Source organism: Ovis aries, chromosome 1 (genome assembly GCF_016772045.2).
Source record: "Ovis aries strain OAR_USU_Benz2616 breed Rambouillet chromosome 1, ARS-UI_Ramb_v3.0, whole genome shotgun sequence".
Lineage (NCBI taxonomy): Eukaryota > Metazoa > Chordata > Mammalia > Artiodactyla > Bovidae > Ovis > Ovis aries.
Window position 1 is genome coordinate 232,144,373 of NC_056054.1, and position 17,725 is coordinate 232,162,097.

Here is a 17,725-nt window from a genome sequence, read left to right on the forward strand (position 1 = left end):
GACTCTAGCCGAGAGTCAGCCACTGTACCAACAAAAAAAGAGTACAGAGTGCCAGGAAACCAAACAGGTCACACCAAGAGAGAACAGAGAAAGGTGAGCCAGAAAACAGGGAGGCATAGGCAGTGTTCAGAGTGGCCTCCACAGTCTGTATGGATTATGTTGTTTTTCCCCCGAGGCTGCTCCCACCTGTCTGTTTTAAGAGCAGCAGTTCTAACAGTTTAACACCTCTAATTTATAAATGGATTGCACTTCGTGGACCCTATGACTCAGAATTAATTGTTTCCCATTTTCTTCTGGTCACCAAGAAGCTTAAAGCTTAGTTTGCTGCCCACGTGCAAGTACAGATAACTTTTTGTCATATGTTTCTCTGTACTAACTTTAGCCCTGATATTACTTTGGTGTTAACATGACTATCCTTTCACTTCACCCAGAATCTATCATATATTTCTGCCAATTACCTTAAATATTAGCAATAAGTACCATTAGGCAATTAAGCATACTTCCTTTTATATGAGTGATCTGTATAGCAAGATTTCAGTCCATTCTTTGAAGCTCAGAACACATTTTATCATAGAAATTACTTAGAGAGCCTATCTCACACAAGCCTATTTAAACTTATGCTGTAAGCAGACTCAAGCATTCTCTTTGCTGGCTGTGTCTCCAAGCATCAGTTTTTCACCTGGTGCATAGTAAGTTATTTATTAGTAATCCAAACTCTTCAATGAGCTGGATATCTAATTTCAGTTTCTATTTTTCATAAAGATCCCTCTCTGGGTACCTTCCAACTTCTAAGTTATGCATCAAAGAATGATGCAAGATAAAGTAGACTCAACAAAAAACTGTGCAGGTAAAAGAAAACATTAAAATAAACAGAACTCCCCGATACATTCACAAAACTACTTGTATCAATTACTAGCAAGATAATTAGTCCTTAATGGAACATTCTAGTTAAGTTACAGAGGCACTGTCTTGAATATGGTTCAGGTATTGAGAGAGGTCTGACTGTGACATTCGTCACCCATTCATCCTCAGAGTGTTTTGACTAACTAGATGGGAGGGCAGAAATTCTCTTCTTATATCATACCCATTCATGGGAGAGAGTCCTCCTCCAGGTATAGACCCAAGAATGTGTCCAGATAGTCGAAACCATCAGCTCTCCTGGGAATGCTGACAGCTACTCTATCCAGGGGTGAAAAAGACAATGGCTTCTCACCAATGGGTAAGCACCCCTCATCCACATGCCAAATCACACACTTGGGGATACTTTGCAGAGTGGGTGCATGAAAACTTTGTTGAATGAATAAATGATATTAGCTGGAACTACAGGATCTGGGAACAAAGGGCAACAGGAGGAGGAGGGAAAGAAAGAGGAGAAGAAAAATTATGAAATTATTTTCCTGAACAAAAGCTGGCTTTGGACAAATTATAGGATTTGAGACAAAAACTGATTTGGATCATGATTTCAGCACTTATAAATTCTTTAAACTTGCTTTCCTTCTTGTTAAAAAGGAGAGCTATCCCTGATGCTATCTAGGGCCAACCACTCCCTGGTACACAAATCCTTCCATGCCTTCCTTCTCAAAGTTTTTGATCTTGCCTCTCTCCTAAAATTGTCTGTTTCTTCCTCCAAACCAGATCACTCCTGATACCATTCACAAATGCTATAAAAACTCTAATGAAAAAAAAAGATCTCCCTAATCCAAAATTCCTCCAGCCACCATGCTGTTCACTCACACACAATAGAAATCCTCTAAAAGTTACTAATTGCTTGGATCAAATCTTCCCCTGGCTGCCTAAATATAGCTTTTGTCAAGGCCATGGGTTTCATCTTACTAAATCCAGTGGTCAGTTTTCAGCTTATCTTGCTGAAGCTAATTCCCCCAAAGGTGTGTGCTCCCCATTCCACAGCATGGAGTTGTGATGAGAGATGCCTAACGAACTAGAAATTACCTTTCTAAACAACTCTTACCAGCCCCACAGTCATGTGTGACCATTAAACTAGTTTTTGACAATGGAAAGAGATTAGATCATAAAAGATCTTACAGAGCATGGTAAAGAGTTTGGATTTTATTCTGCAGCTGGTAGGCAATCATTGGATTATTTTAAGCAAGGCCTTCCTTCTACTTGAACCTGCAAAGCTCATTTCTGGGAGAGTCCTCAGTGTTTACTCTTACTCATTCCCTCTTGCCATTGATCTTTGCGTAGCCAGCTACTTCTAACCTTTACAGGTCTCTGGTCAAAGCCATCCCCACTAACTTACCTATTCAAATAGAGGGTGCCTTACACCCTCCTCACTCTAACATATGTTTCCCCATAGCACTTATCATTGCTGACATTACACATTCTATTCACTTATTCTCAGACTTCAAAGTACATCAGAATCATCTGGGCACTTGCTAAAAATGCATATTTATGTCCCAAATCCCCAGAAATTGGGAGATCTGAAAGGTGCTCAGCAATCTGCACGTAACCAGATGACTCTGAGCCACAGATAGGCACCTCAGATAGGTATATGGACTCCTAGCCCAGTCAAAAAAGTACTGCCCTCCATACTTGGCCCCTGGCATGAAAATGATACTGTCTCAAAGAGAATGAATTTCTGCTAAGGGATAACTTTTATTATATGGGACTATACCTGGCTTAACTAGAAGAAAAGAACCATCTGGCTGGGCAGCTTTTTTCTCTAGAACATTTCTGAATTATTCCAACTGCACAAACCCTGTTCCTAAAGCCCTCAAGTCATTGTATAACTTTGAGTATATTACTTTACCCCTGTGGCCCTCCACTGTCACTTCTATAAAATAAGATTATATTGAACTAGGTGTTATCTCTGATTCTCTCAACCCCAGGAATCTTAACCACAGATTTTACAGTGCTTATACCCTTAAGCAATAATCTGCAATAAGAGATCAACACTGAGCAACAGAGAGGTTTGTTACAAAGGGGGAATGTCATTATAGACCCCCAGAATTATATAACAACTTCCCATGGCACTAAATAGCTAGTTGAAGTACTTTTGTTAGCTGAGTCTTGCACAACTGCTAAGGAGTTCTGAACATCTGATCATAAACATTTCTGTGCTGGAAATGCTAAGAACCAGGACAGGCACAACTGCACCAAAAAGGATAAAGAAGGGAGCCTCTCCCCAAGCAAAAAAATAATTAAAATAGAGATGCTACATTGCAATTAGTAAACTTCACAAATGCTCAAAACTGTAACTGCAAAACACAGAGGATTAGAGTGTTATTATTCCATTGATTACAACCTGTCAAATAGTACAATTTTCTTAAGGCATTCAAGGGAAAGACATTAAGGGGAAAAAAGAGTTTCCCCCAGATGACAGCATCAGGACAATATGGATAGGGGAAGTAAAAGAACTGATAAATGGCAGTAATGACCAAATTATTTGCTGTGCCAAGTACTGAGCTAGGCATCGAAGATATAAAGATGGTTAGAAAATAGCGTCTGTCCTCAAGGCCCTGAAACCATAAGCACAATAGCAATATAGTTCAGCAGTGACACAGAGGAGGCTGTGCTCCACTCTGCTGGAGAAGGGCCAGAGCAGGCTTCCCACAGGAGATGATGCTTGAACTCGGACTTGAAGGATGAATAAGGAGTTTGCCTAGGAGTAGAAGGAAAAAATGCCTACCTGGTACAGAAATAATACAGGAAGATATTAATTGTGTTATTGTGTTAGTACTTTTCTCTTTGCCATAGAATTCAGCCTGAATATGAATTGGTTTTGTGAGTTAACTTTGACCAATAGAATGCCACAGAAGTGACAGTGTGTCAGCTCCAAGCCTAGCTCTCATGAGGCTTTGCACACTTTCATCACCAGCTTAGACACTTGCAATCACCATGTGAACAAGCCTGAGCTAACTTTCAGGAAGATGAGCAGCCACATGGAAGAGAGCTCTCCTAGATCAGCCAGCCCGAGCCAGTCTGCCAACTGACCACAGATGCATGTCCAAGTGAAGCCAAGATCTTGAACACAAGATCACTAGTTTTTCTCCTGGTCAACCATAGACTCATGAACAATAATAAATGATTGTTGTTTAAAGCTAGTAAACTTTGAAATGGTTTCTCATGCATCTGTAGTTAATTGAAAAAGCACCTTGCAACTTGAATTTACAATTTCATTAGACAAGGCTAAGAAAAAGAAGAAAAATAAGAGTCCTAACAGTGCAGTAATCAGTCTCTTGGAGTTTCCATTAATTCTTTTAAACTATCATGGTTTCAAGTCCTTCAGTAAGGCAATACTCATCCCATAGATTAGCATTACAGACAAGCTGAAACAAAAGACTATAGGGTAGAAAGGAAAAATCTTTTCTTGTTATCATTCTGTTAACCAATGCCCTCCCCTGCTTGTTTCTAATTAAACTCAGTAAAACAAAACCACAGAAGCAACCTCCCAGAAGAGGCCAATAAGAAAACAGGAAAAGTACAATAGTATTCCTCTTTCTTACCAAATACATTCAGATGCAATATACACAAATAATTAAACATAAAATGTTGGGTTTCTTCTACTGCCTATGTTAACTTTTAGTTTAGAAGTTGCCTGGTTTTGATGGTCTCAAGTAGACTCAACTCCTACTTCCTGACTTTGAGTATTAGTACACACTGGAAGTTTTCCATGATTATATCAAATTGAGTCCAAGTGGCCCACTGAGACAATTTAATCATCTGAGTGCCCAACTACTAAGAGTGACTTTAGGGGATTCAGGTAGAACTACATGTCCAAGGATAAATCCCCAAGGCCTCTCTGTTCCTACATCCTCTGCATTCTTTCTCCATGCAAAAATCAGAAAATATTTTTTTTCCTCTAGAAGAAAATGTGAAATTAAAAAAATACTATAAGCTCCTTCTTATCCAAACTTAACTAATATAACTCATCATTTATGATTCAGCATGGACAAGACACCTACACCAGATAAAATACATCATGATTCTAAAAAATCTGTTAATTCAGTTTTGGGTTATAAAAATTTTCTCTGAGTAGATGAAAAATGGCAGTATATGTACAACCCAGTAAGCTAAACAAAGAGCTTTGTTAGCTGACCTGTCAGTCTGTGGGCAAGGTTGTAAAGAAGATAAAATTTGTTGACAATTTCAGAATACTCCATTGCTTTCTGTCATTCAGTTCAGTTCAGTCCCTCAGTCATGTCGGACTCTTTGCAACCCCATGGACTGCAGCACACCACGCCTCCCTGTCCATCACCAACTCCCAGAGGTTACTCAAACTCATGTCCATTGAGTCTGTGATGCCATCCAACCATCTCATCCTCAGGTGTCCCCTTCTCCTCCTGCCTTCAATCTTTCCCAGCATCAGGATCTTTTTCAGTTAAGTCAGTTCTGTGCATCAGGTGGCCAAAGATTGGAGTTTCAGCTTAGCATCAGTCCTCCCAAAGAACATTCAGGACTGATTTCCTTTAGGATGGACTGATTGGATCTCTTTACAGTCCAAGGGACTTTCAAGAGTCTTCTCCAACACCACAGTTCAAAAACATCAATTCTTTGGTGCTCAGCTTTCTTTATAGTCCAACTTTCACATCCATACATGACTACTGGAAAAATTATACCCATGACTAGATGGACCTTTGTTGGCAAAGTAATGTCTCTGCTCTTTAACATGCTGTCTAGCTTGGTCATAACTTTTCTTCCAAAGAGTAAGCGTCTTTTTATTTCATGGCAGCAGTCACTACCTGCAGTGATTTTGGAGCCCCAAAAAATAAAGTCTGACACTGTTTCTACTGTTTCTCCATCTATTTGCCATGAAGTGATGGGATCAGATGCCATGATCTTGGTTTTCTGAATGTTGAGCTTTAAGCCAACTATTTCACTCTCCTCTTTCACTTTCATCAAGAGGCTCTTTAGTTCTTCTTCATTTTCTGCCATAAGGGTAGTGTCATATGCAAATTTGAGGTTATTGATATTTCTTCTGGCAATCTTGATTCCAGCTTGTGCTTCTTCCTGCCCAACGTTTCTCATGATGGACTCTACATATAAGTTAAATCAGCAGGTTGACAATAACAGCCTTGACATACTCCTTTTCCTATTTGGAACCAGTCTGTTGTTCCATGTCCAGTTCTAACTGTTGCTTCCTGACCTGCATACAGATTTCTCAAGAGGCAGGTCAGATGGTCTGGTATTCCCATCTCTTTCAGAATTTTCAACAGTTTATTGTGATTCACAGAGTCAAAGGCTTTGGCATAGTCAATAAAGCAGAAATGGATGTTTTTCTGGAGCTCTCTTGCTGGTTTGATGATCCAGCGGATGATGGCAATTTGCTTTATGGTTCCTCTGCCTTTTCTGAAACCACCTTGAATATCTGGAAGTTCACAGTTCATGCACTGTTGAAGCCTGGCTTGGAGAGTCTTCAGCATTACTTTGCTGGCGTAAGAGATGAGTGCAATTGTGCAGTAGTTTGAGCATTCTTTGGCATTGCCTTTGTTAGGGATTGGAATGAAAACTGACCTTTTCCAGTCCTGTGGCCACTGCTGAGTTTTCCATATTTGCTGGCATATGGAGTGCAGCATTTTCACAGCATCATCTTTTAGGATTTGGAATAGCTCAACTGGAATTCCATCACCTTCACTACCTTTGTTCGTAGTGATACTTCCTAAGGCCCATTTATTTCACATACCAAGATGTCTGGCTCTAGGTGAGTGATCACACCAGTGTGATTATCTGGGTCATGAAGATTTTTTTGTACAGTTCTTCTGTGTATTCTTGTCACCTCTTCTTAATATCTTCTGCTTCTGTTAGGTCCATACCATTTCTGTCCTTTATCGAGCCCATCTTTACATGAAATGTTCCCATGGTATCTCTAATTTTCTTGAAGAGATCTCTAGTCTTTCCCATTCTATTGTTTTCTTGTATTTCTTTGCATTGATCACTGAGGAAGGCTTTCTTATCTCTCCTTGCTATTCTTTGGAACTCTACATTCAAATGGTATATATTTCCTTTTCTCCTTTGCTTTTGGCTTCTCTTCTTTTCACAGCTATTTGTAAGGCCTCCTCAGACAGCCATTTTGCTTTTTTGCATTTCTTTTTCTTGGGGATGATCTTGCTCCCTGTCTCCTGTACAATGTCACTAACTTCTGTCCATAGTTCATCAGGCACTCTGTCTATCAGATCTAGTCACTTAAATCTATTTCTCACTTCCACTGTATAATCATTAGGGATTTGATTTAAGTCATACTTGAATGGTTTAGTGGTTTTCCCTACTTTCTTCAATTTAAGTCTGAATTTGGCAATAAGGCGTTCATGATCTGGGCCACAGTCAGCTCCAGTTTTGTTTTTGCTGACTGTATAGAGCTTCTCCATCTTTGGCTGCAAAGAATATAATCAATCTGATTTCGGTGTTGACCATCTGGTGATGTCCATGTGTAGAGTCTTCTCTTGTGTTGTTGGAAGAGGATGTTTGCCATGACCAGTGCATTCTCTTGGCAGAATTCTGTTAGCCTTTGCCCTGCTTCATTCTGTACTTCAAGGCCAAATATGTTACTCCAGGTGTTTCTTGACTTCCTACTTTTGCATTCCAGTCTCCTATCTTTTTTGGGTGTTAGTTCTAGAAGGTCTTGTAGGTCTTCATAGAACCATTTCACTTCAGCTTCCTCAGCATTACTGATCAGGACATAGACTTGGATTACTGTGATATTGAATGGTTTGTCTTGGAAATGAACAGAGATCATTCTGTCATTTCTGAGACTACAGCCAAGTACTGAATTTTGGACTCTTTTGTTGACCCTGATGGCTACTCCATTTCTTCTAAGGGATTCCTGCCCACAATAGTAGACATAACGGACATCTGAGTTAAATTCACCCATTACAGTCCATTTTAGTTAGCTGATTCCTAGAATGTTGACATTCGCTTCTGCCATCTCCTGTTTGATCACTTTCAATTTGCCTTGTTTCACGGACCTGACATTCCAGGTTCCTATGCATAATTGCTCTTTAAAGCATCGGACCTTGCTTCCATCACCAGTCACATCCACAACTGGGTGTTGTTTTTGCTTTGGCTTCATCTCCTCAGTCTTTCTTGAATCATTTCTCCACTGATCTCCAGTAGCATATTGGGCACCTACCGGCCTGGGGAGTTCCTCTTTCAGTGTCCTATCGTTTTGCCTTTTTCATACTGCTCATGGGGTTCTCAAGGCGAGAATACTGAAGTGGTTTGTCATTCCCTTCTCCAGTGGACCACATTTTGTCAGAACTCTCCACCATGACCTGTCCGTCTTAGGTGGCCCTACACAGCATGGGTCATAGTTTCACTGAGTTAAACAAGGCTGGATCCACGTGATTAGATTGGTTAGTTTTCTGTGATGGTGGTTATCAGTCTGTCTGTCCTCTGATGGAGAGGAGGTACCCCATGTCCAAGGGCAAAGGAGAAGCCCCAGCAAGGTGGTAGGAGGGGCAAATTCTCATTTAGAATCAAACTCTGCTCCTTCCAGGGACGCTTAGAGGGCTCAAACAAACCTTGTACACACCAGGACCCAGATACCCCACAGAGACTGAGACAGAACTGTATTTGAGTGTCTCCGGTGGAGGTACAGGTTGGGAGTGGTCTGCTGCAGGGACAGGGGCTCTGAGTGTGGGTATGGCAGAAGTCTTCTTGGAGGAGGTCACCATTAACTCCGCTGTAGAGCTGCCAGAACTTACATGGGACTGGGAAATAGACCCTTGGAGGGAACAATAGAACCTTGTGCACGAGGACCCAGGAGAAAGGAACAGTGACTCCATAGGAGACTTGCCTGCGGATGTCCAGGAGTCTCTGGCAAAGGCATGGGTTGGTGGTGGTCTGCTGCAGGGTTGGGAGCACGGACCGTGGCAGTACATGCCTGGGATCTTTTGAGAGAGGTTACCATTATCTTCGTTACCTCCACCATAGTCTGAGCTATTTCAAATCCTGAAAGATGATGCTGTGAAAGTGCTGCACTCAATATGCCAGCAAATATGGAAAACTCAGCAGTGGCCACAGGACTGGAAAACATCAGTTTTCATTCCAATCCCAAAGAAAGGCATGCCAAAGAATGCTCAAACTACTGCACAATTGCACTCATCTCACATGCTAGTAAAGAAATGCTCAAAATTCTCCAAGCCAGGCTTTAGCAATACGTGAACCGTGAACTCTCTGATGTTCACGCTGGTTTTAGAAAAGGCAGAGGAAGCAGAGATCAAATTGCCAAGATCTGCTGGATCATGGAAAAAGCAAGAGAGTTCCAGAAAAACATCTATTTCTGCTTTATTGACTATGCCAAAGCCTTTGACTGTGTGGATCACAATAAACTGTGGAAAATTCTGAAAGAGATGGGAATACCAGACCACCTGACCTGCCTCTTGAGAAACCTATATGCAGGTCAGGAAGCAACAGTTAGAACTGGATACGGAACAACAGACTGGTTCCAAATAGGAAAAGGAGTACGTCAAGGCTGTATATTGTCACCCTGCTTATCTAACTTCTATGCAGAGTACATCATGAGAAATGCTGGGCAGGAAGATGCACAAGCTGGAATCAAGATTGCTGGGAGAAATATCAATAACCTCAGATAGGCAGATGACACCACTCATATGGCAGAAAGTGAAGAGGAACTAAAAAGCCTCTTGATGAAAGTGAAAGTGGAGAGTGAAAAAGTTGGCTTAACGCTCAACATTCAGAAAATGAAGATCACGGCATCTGGTCCTATCACTTCATGGGAAATAGATGGGGAAACAGTGGAAACTGTGTCAGACTTTATTTTTGGGGGCTCCAAAATCACTGCAGATGGTGACTGTAGCCATGAAATTAAAAGATGCTTACTCCTTGGAAAGAAAGTTATGACCAACCTAGATAGCCTATTCAAAAGCAGAGAAATTACTTTGCCAACAAATGTCCATCTAGTCAAGGCCTTGGTTTTTTCCAGTAGTCATGTATGGATGTGAGAGTTGGACTGTGAAGAAAGCTGAGCGCCGAAGAATTGATGCTTTTGAACAGTGGTGTTGGAGAAGACTCTTGAGAGTCCCTTGGACTGCAAGGAGATCCAACCAGTCCATTCTGAAGGAGATCAGCCCTGGGTGTTCTTTGGAAGGAATGATGCTAAAGCTGAAACTCTAGTACTTTGGCCACCTCATGCAAAGAGTTGACTCACTGGAAAAGACTCTGATGCTGGGAGCGTTTGGGGGCAGGAGGAATAGGGGACGACAGCGGATGAGATGGCTGGATGTCATCACCAACTCGATGGGCATGAGTCTGAGTGAACTCCGGGAGTTGGTGATGGAGAGGGAGGCCTGGTGTGCTGCAATTCATCGGGTCGCAACGAGTCGGACAGGACAGAGACTGAATTGAACTGAACTGAAATTGCAGGGAGGAAACACAGCTCCACCCATAAACAGATAATTGGTTAAAGATTCACTGAGCATGGCCCCGCCCATCAGAACAAGACCCAGTATCCCCCTCAGTCAGTCTATCCCATCAGGAAGCTTCCATAAGCCTCTTATCCTTCTCCAACAGAGGGCAGACAGACTGAAAACCACTATCACAGAAAACTAACCAATCTAATCTGTCATTCAACTTTCATATAAATATAGCACATAGAACACAGCATCTTATTCTGTTCCTTCTAAAACTCCAGTAAACGATAGTCAGGAGGCTTTTTTCTCTCAAAAAAAAAAAAAAAAAAAAGAAAAAAAAGAAAAGAAAACACATATTATAAAATTGCATAGAACTAAACACATACACTGCTGCAGTCCAGGGGGTCCAGAGGGTTCCAAAGAGTCAGGCACGACTGAGCGACTGAACTGAACTAACTGAAACACACACACAAGGAGGACATGGTGACCCACTCAGTATTCTTGCCTGGAGAATCCTAATGGACAGAGGAGCCTGGTGGGCTTCAGTCCATGGGTTGGCTACAGTCCAAAGAGTCGGACACGACTGAGTGACTAAGCACAGCACACAGCACAGCAAACACACACACACACACACACACACACACACACACAAGTACATGTAAAACTGATGAAATCTGAATAAGATCAGTGGATTATATTTACATCAATTTCCTGATTCTGATATTATATTAGGCAAGATATTAGGAAAGCTCAGTGAAGGGTATATGGGATTTCTCAGAAGTCTTTTATTTCTCAAATTGACATATAATTTTATGTACAACATTGAATTACTTCTTATAATTACATGTAAATCTAGAATTATCTCAAAATAATAAATCTAATTAAAAAATAAACCTGCAAAATTAGGAAGAAAAAGAGTGGGTAACATCAGTAAAATTCTGGAAGCAGTCAGTAGATGGATATGAGATAACTGTCTCTGCGGACTCCAGAAACCAATTCCAAGACAGCAGTAGGAAAGTTTTGAGAAGCAACTTTATTTAACCACAATCTTCAAAAGGTTTGGGAACTGGTAACAAAAAGCCCCCTGGAAATGCAGCCCCCTGAAGAGCGAGTGAAGGCTAATGAAAGCAGGATCTGATAGACTCTTGTAGAAGCAGTTAGGTGCCTAGAACCCCTCCCCCTCCGCTGCACCCCCTCCCCTGTTCTTCCTCCTACACACTGCCAGAGACTATTCTGGAGACAGTATGGCAAAAAAACCTCTGTACTGGGGTCTCTGGTAGCAGACAAGTGAGGTAAACAGAGAAGCAAAGTCAATGAATGGACATGACCAATGAAAACCCCTCTACCATTTTTACCTTCTTGACTCCTTGACCCTTGACAGCCAAGAATTTACTCTCCAGGCCAGAAACTGAAAAAATAATTTGAGTGGAATCTGACTAGCCCAAGAGAAAACACATGGAGATATTGAATATAGAAGTATACCAATCAAGGTTCAGTCTGGAAATCAGAGCCACTGTAAGTATTAAGGGACCATGGATTTTTTTCTTAGGAATTAGAGTTTGCACAAACATGGGAGGAGCTGGGGAAATGGAAGACTGGAGGAGGGGAATCAGAAGACCAGGGAAAATTACTACCCGCTGTGGTAGAATAAAATAGTAATTCCCAAAGACATCCATAGCGTACCCACTGCCCCCCTCCCCCCCCCCACCCCGCCTGGAACATGTTCCCTTACATGGCAATAGAAACTTCATAGGTGTGATTAATCTAGGGATTCTGAGTTTGGAGATTATCCTGGATTATCCAGATGGGCCCAGTATTATCACAGAAATCCTTATAAGAGGGAGGCAGGAGGATCAAAATGAGAAAAAGGAGATTTGAAGACAGACCAGAAGTTGTAGTGATGGGTTTTGAAGATGAAGGAGTCGGGAGCCAGGGACTGTATTAATAGTTGGCCTCTAGAAGCTGAAAAAGGCAAGGAAATGGATTTCTCCCCTGAAGCCTTCAGAAGAAAAACCTTAATTTTAGAATTCTGACTCCAGAATTATGAGGATAAATGTTTGTTGTTTTATTTTTATTTATTTATTTATTTATTCATTTTGCCAAGTTATGTCAAGATCCTTTATTCCTTTTTGTTAAAACCAGTCACAACACTAAGCTTCTGGCCCACCCTGCTGATACACAAGCTACAAACGCTTGCTCAGCAGTTGAAGCCTTTAGTAGCATGTTTGAAAAGTGAATAAAAATACATATAAAACAAATATTCAAATAGTTTCCATAGGAACACAGATAAGTGTGACCCCATCTCCCAGTCTTCCACATTGGTGCACCTGTGCCAACCCTACTCACATAGACATCTCAGAACTAGCAGTAATTAAGTTAAATGGTCCCCCCCAAACCCTTAAATCAAGGTAAACTCGCAGTTAACAGCTACAAGAGTGGTATCGACACGTTAATACGTGTGGAAGTGCAAGCTGCCGAGTGCCGCTTCATGCCGCTCTCCCGGGCACAGGACACGGGCAGGGGACTGACGTCCGGCTCCTCCACTCCGGGCGGGAAGTCCTGGGCCCGGATCTGCTGCATCAGTTGCCACGTTGGCCCTGACATCACATAGTAGATGGTGGGTCTCTGGAATCCACTGAAGGTAGAAGCAGCAGCAACAGTGTAAGCACCCATGTTCTCAAAGAGCATCCAATCGCCCACATGCATCTCGGGTAGGTTACAGCGCTCAACAATGCGGTCCAGGCCATCACAGGTCAGTCCCCAGATGCTGGATGAATAATACTTCTCGTCTGGTTTGGGTCCCTTCTGCAGAAGAGGCTTCACGTGCGCGTGGTCGTAAAGAATGCAGTTGAAGGAGCCATATACTCCATCGTTCACGTAATACATGAACGTCCGTTCACTAGACTCCTCTTCATCATCAGAGCCTGTCTGTTCCTTTAATACAAGTTTTTTGGCAATATTAACTGCAAGCGTGAAAGCTGATGCAACATAGTATTTGCCTGGCTCAGCTATGATTCTCACTCCAGAGTCTGATGGAAAATACTTGTCCAGTGCTGGGTTGATTACACTGGTGATCTCTTCAAATTTAAGCTTTACATCCTCAGATCCAGGAAAGCCACCACCAATATCAAGCAGATACATGTTGAAACCAACCTCAGCGCCCATGTCAAAGACACAGCGGGCATCAGAGATGGCCTGCACAAAGGTCTCAGGATCAGTACAGCCACTTCCTACGTGGAAGCTGACACCAACGACATCAATATCTAGCTCTTTCGCCCGTTCCAAAAGCAGCCTGCTGGTTTTGAGCGTGGCACCAAATTTGACACTGAGGCGACAGACTGCTTTGGAATCATCAGTGGCGATCCGCAAAACCAACTTGGCCTTTGGATGTGCCCTGGCAACTTTCATCAGCTCAACTTCACTATCAAAAGTCATCATCTGGACTCCGTTATTGGCAGCATACTTAATCTGAGACACTTGTTTACATGGATTTGCATAGATAATCCTCTCTGGGGGCACCCCGAGACTCTGCACCAATTGTATTTCAGTCTTGCTGGCACAGTCAAATCCTGTCCCAATGGCAGCAAGTGTCTTCACTATGGTTCTGCTATCATTGCATTTGACTGCATAAAGGGGGGTGACCCGAGGAAGAGCTTTCAACCATCTCAGATGTTTCTTCAGAATGTCTCCCAGGTCCGCAACATAGAAGGCATCCTTATCATCATCAGAAGAAACTTCATTAATTTTTTGGTCCAGAATGTCTGTTGGTTACTACGAGTGAAATGACACAGAACATACAAGACACACAAGAGACAGACAGGACACCACTCTGGCCAGAGGAACAGAACTGGGCAAACTAATTGCCGTTTATTATTATAAAGCCCTCCTTAGGCAGAATTCCAGACTGTAAGAATAAGCCTTTTCAGTGCAGTGCAGGTGCATACATGTTATCGTACAGCAAAGGGGAGTGAAATCTCTGTCTACTGCAGAGTCTGCACAAAGCCCTCATCTCCCTCTTATCTCAAGAAGGGAATGCTCCCTCGTTTGCAAGGGATCATTAAACTCAAGGCTGTGTCCAGACTCTTTGGCAGAACGCCTCCTATGCAAGGACGCTCAGCCTGAGCAGAGAGACCCGTTTGCAGGCACATCTCTGCGACCCTATTAACCCTTCAATGTCCTTGGCAGTAAAGCCTTCATCCAAGAAATGGCAGTCAAACTCTTCATTACTAAAGCTGTTTATGGTCTCTTGATGTCTTTTTGAGACACAACAAAGTAGAAAACGTAAGAGATGGAATTTAAAGGGATTATGCCAACTTTTCACAAAGGCTTCTCCAGGAATTCCAAGTCCACCGAAGATGCGTGTGCTCTCTGTACAGCAGTGGAAATGTTCGATAAACACACAATCTGCTGTCCACCTCAGAGCGCAGGGGCGCGGCGGGCCAACCCCATGGAGACAACGCGCCGCCTCCGAGCGTTGAAGGACCCGCCGGCCGCCCCGCCGGCCGCCCCGCCGCCCGCGTCAGCCGCTCGCCCGGCCGCCCGCCGCGTCGCTCCCTCCCGCGGAGGACTGCCAGCCCGAGGTGGCGCCGGAGCGCTGGCAGAGGGGCGGCTGCGGCGGAGGCTGAGGGGGAACTGACCTGTTTGTTGTTTTAAACCAGTATTTTTGATATAACTTGTTACAGTAGACATAGACAATAAATACACTCACAACATCTTGAAGCAAGGGTGTAGATGAAACTTACAGGAAATTTTGAGAAAGAGTACATGTTTGATCATCCAAGTGGAATGGTGCATGTATGACCCATGACAGGTCTGTAGAAGCTATGGCCTCTATGAGCACTGTGGTCAAGTGCTTGATGGATTGAGGTTACTCTCAGTTAGCAGGTTCAGTAGGCATGAGGAGAGACTGGAGACCATGCATTATATCCATATGTCATTGTCTCTGATCACTGTGACATCTGAGAGTAACAGCTCCTACTTCATCTCGACTTTCCCAATCTTACACAAGTTTGCCTCTTTGCTCAAGCTAATCACACAGGAAAAGGAGATCCGGAGAAGGTAATTCCCAATCTTAAATAGGAGCAGTAATGCCAACATGACAAAATACAGTCAAGCTCTAGATTTCCTTAAAAAGGGCTCAGATAGCTCAACCCTCAGCAAAGCTCAAAGTCAACAAGCCCCAACCCTATGCTCAGAGCTTTCAATCACAATTTTAGTTTCTCACGTCCCTGGTGGCTCAGATGGTAAAGAATCTGCCTACAATCCAGGTTTGAATATTTCCTGGAGAAGTGAATGGCAACCCACTACAGTATTCTTGCCTGGAGAATTCCATGGACAAAGGAGTCTGGTGGGCTACAGTCCACAGGGTTCCAAAGAATCGGACATGACTGAGCAGCTAAAAATTTTGCTTTCTTTTTATATATAAGCAAACAATCTAAGATTATCTAACTGGGAAATGACAGAATGATCTCTGTTCATTTCCAAGGCAAATCATTCATTATCACAGTAATCTAAGTCTATACCCCAACCAGTAATGCTGAAGAGGCTGAAGTTGAAAGGTTCCATGAAGACATATAAGACCTTCTAGAACTAACAGCAAAAAAAGATATCCTTTTCATCATACAGGACTGGAATGCAAAAGTAAGAAGTCAAGAGATACCTAGAGTAACAGGCAAATTTGGCCTTAGAATACAAAATTAAGCAGGGTAAAGATTTACAGAGTTTTCTGAAGAGAATGCACTGGTCAAAGCAAACACCCTCTTCCAACAACACAAGAGAAGACTCTACACATGGATATCACCAGATGCTCAATACCAAAATCAGATTGATTATATTCTTTGCAGCCAAAGATGGAGAAGCTCTATACAGTCAGCAAAAATAAGGCTGGGAGCTGACTGTGGCCCGGATCAAAAACTCCTTATTGCAAAATTCAGACTTAAATAGAAGAAAGTAGGGAAAACCACTAGATCATTCAGGTATGACCTAAATCAAATCCCTTATGATTGATTATACTGTGTAAGTGACAAACAGATTCAAGGGATTATATCCGACAGAATGCCTGAAGAACTATGGACAGAGGTTCGTGACATTGCACAGGAGGCAGTGATCAAGACCATTCCCAAGAAAAAGAAATACAAAAAAGCAAAATGGCTCTCTGAGGAGGCCTTACAAATAACTGTGAAAAGAAGAGAAACCAAAAGCAAAGAAGAATAGGAAAGATCTACCCATTTGAATATAAAGTTCCAAAGAATAGCAAGGAGAGATATGAAAGCCTTCCTCAGCAATCAGTGCAAAGAAATAGAGGAAAACAACAGAATGGGAAAGACTAGAGATCTCTTCGAGAAAATTAGAGATACCAAGGGAACATTTCATGCAAAGATGGGCTCAATAAAGGACAGAAACGATAGGGACCTAACAGAAGCAGAAGATATTAAGAAGAAGTGGCAAGAATACACAGAAGAACTATACAAAAAAGATCTTCACGATCCAGATAATCACGATGGTGTGATCACTCACCTAGAGCCAGACATCCTGGAATGTGAAGTCAAGTGGGCTTTAGGAAACATCACTGCGAACAAAGCTAGTGGAGGTGATGGAATTCCAATGGAGCTATTTCAGATCCTAAAAGATGATGCTGTGAAAGTGCTGCACTCCATATGCCAGCAAATATGGAAAACTCAGTAGTGGCCACAGGACTGGAAAAGGTCAGTTTTCATTCCAATCCCAAAGAAAGGCAATGCCAAACAATATTCAAACTATCGCACAATTGCACTCATCTCACATGCTAACAAAGAAATGCTCAAAATTCTCCAAGCCAGGCTTCAACAGTATATGAACCATGAACTTCCAGATGTTCAAGCTGGATTTAGTAAAAGCCGAGGAGCCAGAGATCAAATTGCTGATATCCACTGGATCACAGAAGAAGCAAGAGAGATCCAGCAAAACATCTACTTCTGCTTTATTGACAATACTAAAGCCTTCCACAACAAACTGTGGAAAATTCTTCAAGAGATGGGAATAACAGACCACGTTAACTGCCTCCTGAGAAACCTGTATGCAGGTCAAGATGCAACAGTTAGAACTGGACATGGACAACAGACTGGTTCCATATTGAGAAAGGAGTACATCAAGGCTGTATACTGTCACCCTGCTTATTTAACTTACATGCAGAGTACATCAAGAGAAATGCCAGGCTGGATGAAGCACAAGCTGGAATCAAGATTGTAGGGAGAAAATATCATAACCTCAGATACGCAGATGACACCACCCTTATGGCACAAAGTGAGGAAGAACTAAAGAGCCTTTTTATGAAAGTGAAAGAGGAGAGTGAAAAAGTTGACTTAAAATGCAACATTCAAAAAGTGAAGATCATGGCATTTGGTCCCATCACAATAACA

General features: G+C 42.3%; 2 protein-coding genes across 2 annotated transcripts in view; both read right to left on the reverse strand.

The window, feature by feature from the left end:
- The window catches only part of KCNAB1 (potassium voltage-gated channel subfamily A regulatory beta subunit 1), a 451,035-nt gene that overhangs the window by 310,621 nt on the left and 122,689 nt on the right, over positions 1 to 17,725 (reverse strand). The gene's annotated exons all lie outside the window — the stretch shown is intronic.
- LOC114110822 (ornithine decarboxylase-like) lies at positions 12,423 to 14,965 on the reverse strand. The gene has a single exon (XM_060405437.1). It carries the CDS (start codon positions 13,764 to 13,766, stop codon positions 12,756 to 12,758), a length of 1,011 nt encoding a protein of 336 aa, XP_060261420.1. The 5' UTR covers positions 13,767 to 14,965; the 3' UTR covers positions 12,423 to 12,755.